The sequence below is a fragment of the Anopheles bellator genome, chromosome 1, assembly GCF_943735745.2.
Source record: "Anopheles bellator chromosome 1, idAnoBellAS_SP24_06.2, whole genome shotgun sequence".
Lineage (NCBI taxonomy): Eukaryota > Metazoa > Arthropoda > Insecta > Diptera > Culicidae > Anopheles > Anopheles bellator.
In genome coordinates, this window is record NC_071285.1 from 3,564,229 (window position 1) to 3,575,552 (window position 11,324).

At 49.4% G+C, this 11,324-nt stretch overlaps 1 protein-coding gene across 1 annotated transcript; it reads left to right on the plus strand.

The window, feature by feature from the left end:
• Positions 1–6,084: 6,084 nt before the first annotated feature.
• Positions 6,085–7,469, plus strand: LOC131216240 (lactoylglutathione lyase). Its single transcript, XM_058210681.1, has 4 exons — positions 6,085–6,201; positions 6,264–6,360; positions 6,800–7,023; positions 7,096–7,469. Exons 2-4 carry the CDS (start codon positions 6,295–6,297, stop codon positions 7,337–7,339), a joined length of 534 nt encoding a protein of 177 aa, XP_058066664.1. The 5' UTR covers positions 6,085–6,201; positions 6,264–6,294; the 3' UTR covers positions 7,340–7,469.
• Positions 7,470–11,324: the final 3,855 nt, after the last annotated feature.

An 11,324-nucleotide genomic window follows, 5' to 3' on the forward strand; every position in this document is an offset into this window, starting at 1 on the left:
CTTTCAAATGGTCCGCGACGGCCCGAAGTAGGCTTCGGTGTGGGGTTAGGGCGGCTCACACGTCACGCACGTTCAATCTTCTTCTGGGGAGGGGTGGGGGGACCAATTGGAGCATGTGTATTTGTGTATGAGTGTTATGCAAATTGTTGCTCACCACCCGTTGGCGTAATGGCCATCGCTAAAGACAGCCAATAATTCGGAGCCCGGCGCACCGAGGATTTTCTGTGGTCCTTTTCTCTGTGGTCTGTCGTCTCCCTGGCTCGCATCGACAAAGGAGCCTCTCTTTCGGAATCCTAGCAACCCTCGGGGAAGCAAACAACCGTCAATTTGCTCCTAATTTTCACCTGTGTCCCTTTGGCCCACAACCGAACGCACAGGAAGGGCCCGGAATTCCTCTCCGCCACGCGGAGATGTGTAATTTTTGAACTGGTTTTTTTTGCGGCCACTTCGCGAAAAGAAGGCACCGTTGAAAAGGATTTCAACAGGCCCCTGATAACGATCTCGGTAGGCGTGCGCGCCCGCTTCGGTTCTTGTCGGCTGAATTTTCAATAAATATTTTCGATCCGCCCGAAACCGGACCCGTTGTTGCCCGTGGATGTCGACGAAACGGGAGACGAAATTCGGCGATAGCGACAGCGAAAGGTGAACCAAGAAATGTTCAATCAATAAAGGAACAACGGTGCACTGTGTCGTTTTTTTCGGTTTCGGTTTCTTTTTCAAATGTTGCACATTCTTGCGTCACATTCGCGATTTCGATCACTAAACCCGGAACCGGATCGAACGGATCATCACAAACTCCTGCGACGGGGATTTCATCGCACACTCGGATCAGCAGATGAAAAGCGTGGATACCGGCCTCGGGTGGCTGGGAGATTTGCACAGCACTGCACTCCGCACAACGGGCCCCCCTTGCTTCGTAAACCTCGATTTGCTTGAATGGCCGCGCACGTTGCTATTGTTTTCCGAACGGGCTGTGTTTGGTGATTGTGTTTCCTCCCGTACGATTACGTCTCCGCTGGTGTCGTTCGTTTGTTCGTTTCTCACACAACGATGCTCGCGGTTTGAAATTTTAAATCTCACTGAAACACAACGCGAAACACAAGTGCGGCCGTGCGTTGCGTTTTGTTACTTAACACCAGCTCCCGGCGAGCGAGCGAGATGGCGTGCCTGCCGTTGCCGGGCGAAAGAGCGAGAAAGCACACACGCGCTCACGCTCTTCGGAGAGTTCGCTCTCATTCGCTCTCCATTCGCCTGTCTTTCTCTCCATGTTGCCTTTCTTTCGCTCTCATTTCCTCGCTCTCTTTGCTTCGGATTTGAATCACTCAATCGCGCTGTTAATTCTGCGCGAATTGTTTATTAAGTGTGTGTTTTGGTGACAAATCATTAGGGTTAATGGTTGGAAAATGTGATTCATCTGCTGAGCGAAAGTGGCTGGTTAAAAACCGGAGAATGTATTGGGTTGTACCATAAGTGTTGCGCTTCAACAGCAGAGTCAGGCTAGATAAGTAGCCCAAATTTATTTCGATGATGTTGGTACACCCTTTATGTACCAACCTTTATGTGAAGTGTCATTTGAACATGTCAATTCAGTCTTTGTTTAAAAGCCATTTAGAATCGACGTGTCGAATCGAACTGACAGTTTTTTCAATGGAAAAAATCAATCATCGTGCAGTGATTGAAGTTTTAATTTTGGGAAGGTTTAAAAGGCAAGAAAATGTATGAACGAATGTTGAAAGTATATAAGGACTCTTCGCTCGATGGGTTATTAAATTTAAACGTCATCGTACAATTCTTGAAGACGATCCACCAAAAAACAGGAAAAATTGTATTGGAAAATTCTTGAAAAAAGACGGTTTGCAGAAGAAACAAATCCGTTTTCATCAGGACAATGCACCGTGTCACAGGAGCATTTTGCAAATGGCGTAAATCCATGAATTAAAGATAGAATTTTTGGAACATCCTCATATTAATCAGATTTGGACCCTAGCGACTTCTATCTGTTTCCAGACCATCCAAAAAATTCATACGTGGAAAGCGTTTTTCATCAACTAATGAGGTCATAACAGTTGTCTTTTGCAACCTTTCCAGATTCTCTAGACTTCAGTTCAAACCCCAGAACTGTGTTCTTTATCAAACTCTAAAACTTATTCAACAGACTGGTATTTCAAATTCGGGGTTTATTATAGGGGCCGTAGCGTCCGCTTAGTCACTCGTCAGTTGGTCCAGACTTGGTCCGGGGACCAGTCCGGATGGCAAAGTTCACCGGAGTTAGAGTGTGTGGTAATTAGTACTAATTAATTCCACTCTGACGCATGGGCCCCACCGAAAACGCCATGGGATCGCTCTCACATCGCTCTGTTTTGTGTTGTGCATTAACTATTAACATGTTTAGCGGGGCACGCCGGTGGAAAAAGTGAAACGAATCCCTATTTAAGTGACCCCCTTTAGGATCACTTTCCTGCGCTGGGATTTCCCTATGAACCTGGTGCGGCTCATAATTCATGCGTAGCAATGGGGCTCCGTTGTTACATGGTCACCATCCAGGTGTGTCACTGTCTGGCTGGCTTTGTACCGGGGCCAGGGATGGCTGTGTAAGACGGCCATTACATTGGACAATCCACTTGTTGATCGCTTTTCTGCTCTTCTTCCCATCAATCATCACGCCACGGAACCCCGACGTTTCTTCCAGGGAGCCCTTCGAGGGGTGTCTACGCATGCAACAAGTCCAGGGTTTCTCTGGCCCTGCACGATCTATGTGCCGTTATCAGTGAGTGCATAGTTATCGTTATCTAGTTGAGCCACTTACGCACTGCAGCCGGACGAGAGAAAAAAAACTCCAGCACAACAAATAAACTAAATTGTTCTCCCCGTTTTGTTGGAACCCTTTCAAAGAGTCCAAATTTACTGCTTACTGCACTATTCACCCGAAGGATGAGTTTTAATTAAATGGAACAGGCCAGGCGCCATCGTTCATCACTTTTATCGGAGCGCTTGGCTCGAAAGTGTTATCAATTGAATCATTTAGCACGATGACGATATGGCGCCTTCTCGGGATTTTGAGACACTTTTATCCACCTTTCCCAGGAAATTGTCAAAAAAATTTCTGCTTATCTTAGCTCTACCTTGTGGTGGGCCACAATGCCCCGGGCCCGGGAAAATCCACAATTGCGGCTCCGTATTACTTAATCCGGTGTATGAACAAATCAAATTCCTCTGTCAACGCTAACGAGGCATCTCACGCCACACAAATCCCGGAAAGGGGATTACAGTATCTGGAACCGCTGTGAATGCCGGCGCACACCTGGCGCTGACTGGTATCTTCTATGGCCAGCTCTGCTGACCACGGTTCACGGTTGGTGTGGAAATTCCCAACATTCCAGCAGAAAGTTCTACGCCGTAGCGGTATCGGTTCCGATGCAGTTCCAGGAGCGATAACGAGGTGTGTAGTTTCAGTGACAGGACCTTCCGCCAATTATTCCCGATCCCGGGTTTGATCCCATTTTTATTTGCCGTAACGGCACGCCGTCTTCCGGTAGGAGCACTTTTTACGGGCGGCACCACTTTTTCGATCTGAAAAGAGTTTGAGACTCTTTCCGGACTGCGCGGTGTGTCACAAAAATATTGCCAATAGCTGCCATTAATTGATGCGGATAGAAAGGAGACAGTGGCAATCATTGAAATTTGAGCCCACACTGAGGACGCTTCCCAGGGTCGGTCCCACTCCAGGTAAGTCCGGGGGAGGTTGCATCAACCGTAACGTTTGAATTCGTTGTGGCTGTAATATGATAACACCGTTTTCCCCGGGATGTACTCTCGGTTCCTGGAAGAACCGGTGGATGAATGGCCCAAACCATCTATTGAACAGCCCCGCAACGGCGACTTAGAGGTTGTTAAAAATGCAAAAATGCACAGAAAATCCCTCCAAGCCCCGTGCAATGCTTCTAGGAACCGCACTAATTGAAACCCTTTCCCCAAGCCGCTCGGTAGAGTCCATAAATCACAGATCGGTATCGGTGCACGTTGAAAGCATACCGTCCGTCGGATGCCTCTATGTGTGTTCCACTTCGCGCTGATCCTATGATGACCCCAAAAGCGAGTAAACCCCGAAAAACAAACTGAACAAAAAACGGTCCGCGGAGCGCAGGTGACCAACAGAACCTGGCTGGCTGGCTGGCATGGTTTAAGGGCACCAAGTTGGCCCTCCACTCCGGACCAAAAAACGGCGGCCAGTTCTTCGAGCTTACGCTATGCAACGGGAGCGAACGGACAGCAGCTGGGCTTTGTGGAGGTCTTCCCGTGGGGGATTGTGACACTGATAAGGCCGGCCACCGCTGGACCGACCCGGGATGATGGAGATGTTTGGTGGCCGACCGAGGTGGGCTCGGACGCAACGTGAAAAATGTCGTTTATTTCATTTTCAATTTTTTATCACCATCGCCGGCCCCCGTTCCCGGCGTGATTACTTGCCACGTTGTCACCGAGCCACCGAACGATTCCTTGGGCTGACCTACATTCGCGCGCGTATTGATGAAGCGCCCCTGGGCCTGGGCCACTCCATAAAAAGGTGGAAGAAAAACCGTGTGGTCCCTGCATGGTGTGTTCCGGTGCGGCCAGCGCTGGTTATGTTGTAACGTGCCGGATTAACGTGCTCCCGGTCCCGGCATCCTGGGGATCCGTGGGGGTGGTTTAGGTTCAATTATAAGGGCTCACGTCACGAGTAAAATGTAATCAAGACATTAAGGGATAAGCGCCCTTCCACCTGGCACGCTGCGCTCTGTTTACCCAGGGCTTTGCGGATGGGACATCGGCGCTTCCGTTATCATTCCGGCACTGATTTCGCATGGATTCGAGCGCATATGTTAATTTGCGCCGCCCAAAACCGCAAACCAGTTTGCGGTTTCAAAGCGCCAAATGCCGCCGCCATTGGCAGACTTGTGACGAAAGCGCTCGTATCTTCGTCGGCCTAATCCGATTCGCTGGTGTTCAGTGCGTCATCAATAACCGCTGCCCGGTTAGGACATCAGGTCACGGACGGGCTACGTGACGTGATGCCGTTGAGGTAAATCTATGCGTTTTCCAAATTTTCGTTCCGAAAGATCGATGTTCGGTTCCCTGTTTTCGGTGATTTTTTCGGCCCGGTAAAAGGCTTGATTAATGGCGCAAATAATTTGGACTTCGGTGCGTAGAATGCACGCGCACGCACGCAACGGGGTACCTTGAGGCCCTGCAGAGGGCCTCGAAAAGTCACGAGGCCGGCGAGTCGGCCTCAAAGAGAACAACAGCTGAATGGGAGGGGATTCCTTCGAGGTCCTGTGTGTTCCGGGTTTTTGGGAGATTCCGTAACTTTTCACGGGCCTGTGGTCTGTGGTGTGTTATAACAAAAGCGAGCGAATCGATCACGATCACGAACGAGCCGGGTCGGTTTGTGGCATATTTTGGTTACTTCAACTGATCGATAGATTTATCGCTAACCGTTGATTGTTGTTGATGTGTTTGATGTTAATGATGTGTTGGTTTTGTCAATTTTTCACTTCATTCAATGCTTCGGCATGATCATTGGCTACCACACAACGGTGGTCCCATTAGCGGATCATACGGATTGCACCGCCGATAGTGGTGATTAATTGATTTACGAATTAAGGATGCGAATTGTCAGTCCCCTTTCATCCCCTGGGCAATCAAACCGAGATTGTAGTCCACGATCGTTACTGACCGTTACGATAAATGATTGTCAACACGTATTATTTTAAAAAGAAAACTCTATTTTTTTTTGCAATATTGCATTAAAAAACGGTAAAAGAAACAAGACCATCATGAAGGAAGAACCGGAGAAATTTAATTATTGTGAATCACAAGATTTGTTTTAATGTTTTAATGAATTTTTAACCCGCTTCTTTTTGGAAAGGTTTCGTATTCAACCCTGCAATGAGACACGCGATTTGACAGCCGCAACTGTTCGAGCAGTTCGAGCACCAGGGGAAATTGAGCAGTTCGTGATTATCGTAGCATCATCATCATATCATCATTTCGTGATCAGAGAAACGAGAGAGCGAAAAGAGACCGGGAAGACAAAAAACAGAGCCCGGGAACGTAGAGAGGTTTCAAAACTGGTTAGTCTGGCGGTTCTGAAAAAGAGTTCGACTAAAGAGTTATTTTCAAGCGGCGTAGATCAGTAATCAGTAATCAGTAATTATTGTTTTGGTAAGTTTTAAGAAACCCTTTACTCGTGGAAAATAACAAATATGCTCTGATATTTGTTATAGTTTATTTCGTCCAGCTTCGTTTTACACCACAATGGCCGAAGGACTGACCGACAGGGAAGCCAAGGAGCTGCTAAAACTTCCGGATGCAGAAACTAAGGTACGATCGTGAGAAACATATCCTGATGAACATGGCCACTATCCCCCCTAAGCCTTTCGAATCATTATTAATTATTTCCCGATGTGAAAAACACCCTGAGCCCCTTCTTCAGCAATTAGCGACAAAATGTTCGGTGGTTGTTTATCAGCTGTTTAGTGCCGGGACACGTCATTCTCGCGTCGCTTCCCTGTGTTGTATAATTTTAGAGTATTTTTATCTTCGGTAATGTGTTTTTTTACAGTCGTTAGTTTACGATGCAATTACAACTACCGGCCCTTCCGGGAACGGTTTCGGTCGTCAAGAAAATAGTTCAATAGTTCACTGACCAAATCCGGGCCGGTTCTCATAAAACGTTATCTTATCGCTCGTTTGCAATTGACTCAGCATGATCGGGGCTTTTTTTACGATTGGGACTCATTCTTTTCTTTTCGGGCCACAGAACTTTCTGTTCCAGCAGACCATGTATCGCATCAAAGATCCGAGAGCGTCACTGCCGTTCTACAACGAAGTGCTCGGTATGAACCTGTTGTGCAAGCTGGACTTTGCCGAGGCCAAGTTCTCGCTGTACTTCATGGGATACGAGGATATCGGGAAGCAGCCGTCGGATCGCAAGGAATGCGTACAGTGGGCGATGAGTCGGAAGGCCACCTTGGAGTTGACCCAGTGAGTGGATGACTTCTTACGAATGCATCGACCGATGGAAAATGTATGTTATACACATTTTTTATTACACAGCAACTGGGGAACGGAGAACGACCCCAACTTCTCGTACCACAATGGCAACGCCGATCCGCGTGGCTTCGGTCACATCGGTATCATGGTTCCGGACGTTAAGAAGGCCTGCGAAAGGTTCGATAAGCTCGGCGTGGAGTACGTGAAACGGCCCGACGAAGGGCGCATGAAGGGACTGGCGTTCATCAAGGACCCGGACGGTTACTGGATCGAGATTTTCAACGCCTCCGCGGTGTCAGCCCACTGAAAGTGTTGTTGCTAAATTGCTGGTCGAAAAGCATTCAAGGGATTTTGTTACATGTTTTTGTCTAAGTTTAAGCGAAATGTGGAAGATTGTTTATACATGAATAAAGGTGCAAATATTGCGGAAAAACCACGATCACGATCTGGTGTCTTAAACGTGTATTTTCGTCCCCATCCAGATGCACCTGCCACCGAAATGTCCCGAATGAAGAACCGCAACGGACGCACGGGAACGACCACTTAGCCCCCCGACCCGATGCAATCCGTGACCAGTTGATGGGCCTAACTACGCACAGCTGTGAATGAACCGCGCCGTGCGTTGCAATATGCATCCATTTACAGCTCATTTCACTCGGTTCTCCTTGCTCGCTTCGTCTGAGCTGAGCTGAGTTCGTTCAAACGATGGCTAAGAACTGTTGAATCGCGCCTCGAGAATGAAAGCAATGGGGTCTTCCTAGAAAATGTTGTGGCGTGTTGAATGATGCTCCATTCGGTGTGTTGCATCGTTAATTCCCTTGATATCGCATAAATGGCGCACCGAGCAGCTGCGATCGTATGTTCGGGGAATCGCGGCCACTGGAAGGTACGTGGTTTCTAAAATAGGAAACCTTTTTGGCAAATAGTGCGATGCTGCGATGCAGCTGCCGGCAATCAACCGTGGTACGACATGGTCTGCGGTGTGATAAAGTTAGTTTCGGGACGAAAAGTGTGCGAAAAAGAACGGCAATTTTGCGAAATAAACATAAAAATATCAAAACATCGAACAAGAACGGAAGGAGAAAACGCAAAGCGAACGTCTTGGAGTTAAGAGTTAAGCGACAAATGATCGTGCTGATCGTGGATGCTAGAGAGACAGAGAGACAGAGAGACAGAAAAAGAGAAAGAGAGCAATGATGTTATGCTTATGTTCCAACTGCTGCGCTGTGCCACGCTACACGATCATCCCTTTCGCGCGCACGCAAAGCAACCGCAGTTCAGTTACATGATCGTCAAGCAAAGGATCCAATCTCGGAGCATGTCTTCGCCCCTTTCTGTAGGGCTGGCTCCCCGATTCGGGCGATCGGGTGGTTGTTTGTTTTGGCCCCGTCAGCCAGTAACGTACGCGAATCCGGACAGTGCCGATGTCGGTTGTGCACATACCATATTCCCCATCCCAGGACGGCGAGTGACGGTAATTCACGGAGATCGCGTTTTTCATCCGTTCTCACTCCGGAACCACAAAAACATGTGTCAAGAACGGAACGGAAGGCGAACAGCCAAAACAGTGCGAGCCAGAATTTCGCGAACCGGCATTTCTTCGAACGGCGGCGGTCCAAAAGAAGGTCCACATTTTAATCACATGCACGTTAGCGTGGCGACGTATGTGCGAAGTAGCGAGGACAGATCAGAAAAAAACGCCTGGCCTCAATCGCAGATTTGATCGTAAATTTCAATTAGCCATCCGCTTCGACCAGCCAGCAGCCGTGCGGACTGTCGCGGGATTTGTGTCGAGATTTGAATAAATTCGGTTAAGCAATTGGTGACCGGGCCATAGCGTGTAAGTGGTGCTCGGTGGTGTGTTCCTTGGCAGTTGTGCATGCCCGAGTTGACCCGAGGCATGATGCGACGGTTTGTGAAGAACTGAATCGGATTCTGATTGCTGCCGCTATCAGCGAAATGCCGTTCAGCCAGTTAAACGCCATGCCCTCGGTGCGGAATAATTTAATTCGTTGTTTCGGAATTAATTGACGGCACTTGGTGCCGTCCCGCATCTGTTCTCCGCTCAGCACACGCTCAGCTTGCCTAATCTCTTTCTTACTGTCTGCCTCTGCTGACGATCTTCCACTTCGAGATCGTCGTGAAGAGCCCGGCAGATGTGTCCCCGGCCACCGTTGGGCAATTATTTATTCACAAACCGCTCCGGCTTTCGTCTCCGAGTGCGTCAGAGTCGTTCCAAATCACACGTCACGGAGTTTTGTGTCCATCGCTTGTGTGAGTTTGTTTTAATATAAACGGCACGATCGTTTATGGCCCTGATGCTTTACGATTCGGGCGTTCGTGTTTCTCCTTTTTGTCCCCCCTTTGTAACGGTAATGAATGGTGGAAGAAACGCCCGCCGGTACGCCACCCAGAGCCGAGTGTTTGCGAGAGGACCTTTCGGTGGAAAAATTAACGGAGGGAAAATCGGCCCCAGGCGGAACGCAAAATACACCGATCGGCCACGGCGACGTCTGCCAACGACGGCTGCTAACGAGCATTGGGCAAACGGTTTTCCACCTTTTTTTGTTGTTCGAGCGCGGAAAAATATATTTTTAGCTACGACAACGCTTTCTCCCGACGCCATCGTCGTCGTCGTCGTCGTCGTCGTCGTCGCCGTGTGCTGCTATGGCCCTCAAACTGTGCCCTCGGTGACGACGTGACAAAGACTCACAACACAGCCCCTCGTAATGGAAAACAAGACGCGGAGACATTTCTGAGGAAAACGCTTTTTGGTTGTTTTTTCCTATTCAGTCATTCACATCGGTTTCTATCACAAAACGCGACCCTACACCGTTGTGTATTGTGTTTAGAAGATTTACAGTTTATGTTTCGCCATTTTATCCGCATTTGATACTACTTTTCCATAAGCCACCATGCGTCTCCATCGGCAGCGTGATGGGGAGTTAAAGAAAGTGCATCTTCCACATTATTTATCTAATTTATAGGTACTGCTTGAAGTAAACAATAGCAATTTTAATGGCACGATTCGATGGTATCGTTAAAAACAACTAACCACGTCAAACATTCGAACGTATGGCGAGCCAACGAACGGTTAGGCGTCTGGAGCGTCGGCCACCGGCGGAGGGTAAATTTGTCCCTCAGATTACTTCATTCCATTTCCCAGAATCGACGGGACGGAGACATTTTCCCCGAATCCCGAGGCTCGAGGCTGAATCGTGAAAATGAGTGCCCCAACGGCGGCGCGGAGTGCGGATGCTGTGTGCGCTGAGAGCCCACCCGATAGAGCTTTTGCATGAAAAGCTCTGCAGGAGCTCCACACTCCAGACTCCACTCCGGTTTGTTGTTTCTCCTGGAAAATCTTAAAGGGCACGAAATAAACAAATGGATGAAAAGGACACGGACTCGGCGCGGTCTCTCTCTCTCTCTCGCAGAGAGTGAGCGAGCGAGCGGGAGAGCCCGTTGCGTCTGGCGGCCTCCCCAATGAGGCTGTGCTGTAACCGATTTTCTGCTCGAACTGCTCGAACAGCTCGAACGGAGAGCCCGCTCCGGCAGAGCTCGGGAAATGCGTGTTTTTCCACAGCGCAGCAATCCATCACACGGGCATCTTCTCACTCGCGAGAGCCTCAGCCTCAGCCTCAGCCTGAGGGTTTCGGAGGCCGCGAGATGAAGGAGAAAATCCCATCGAAGCAACACTCCAGCACTGGCGAAGGTTTCGTGAAGACGTGTGCACAGTGCGCAAAGACGAACCCGTGTAATCTGACGACCCCCGCGCGACCCCGACCTCCGACGGGTGCCAAGGGTGCGCACCTCCGGGCCACCTCCTCGCATCCTTGTGTGTGCAGTGCAGAAAGCGAAGGTAGAGCCCGAAAAAAGGACCCGAGACCGGGCGCATAGGGTGGCGGCCAGAGAGTCCATTACGCTGCTGGCGGCGCAACCATAGGGCGAGTGTCCGCGGCCGGGGTTGAGGGTGGTGCAAAATTGGCTGCGACATAAAACGGAGGACGGTGTGACTGTGGGCGCCCCGGACCCGAATCCGGACCCGGACCGGAATCGAAATGTGACTGCGGCCGTTTCGCATATGTGCCCGTGCGTCTGTGCGTGTCTGTGTCTGTGTGTTGGCGTGGCGTACGCCCTGTTTTCAAAGATTGGATGGTTCAGGATTTTTTTTTTTTGGTTTGGCAAAGACTTCTCCCGACGATCCGGATCCTTTGCACCGTCGGCAGGTGGGCAGAATATGGCGTCATGCAGGATTTTTTGCGGGGTCCGATGGGTCAATAATCAGTGAAGCG

Excerpts from the sequence above, each read along its gene's own strand:
- LOC131216240 (XM_058210681.1), top strand. The coding sequence starts at position 6,295 with ATGGCCGAAGGACTGACCGACAGGGAAGCCAAGGAGCTGCTAAAACTT. Across the intron at positions 6,361-6,799 it reads TTCCGGATGCAGAAACTAAG|AACTTTCTGTTCCAGCAGAC; the intron begins GTACGATCGTGA and ends TTCGGGCCACAG. Across the intron at positions 7,024-7,095 it reads GCCACCTTGGAGTTGACCCA|CAACTGGGGAACGGAGAACG; the intron begins GTGAGTGGATGA and ends TTTATTACACAG.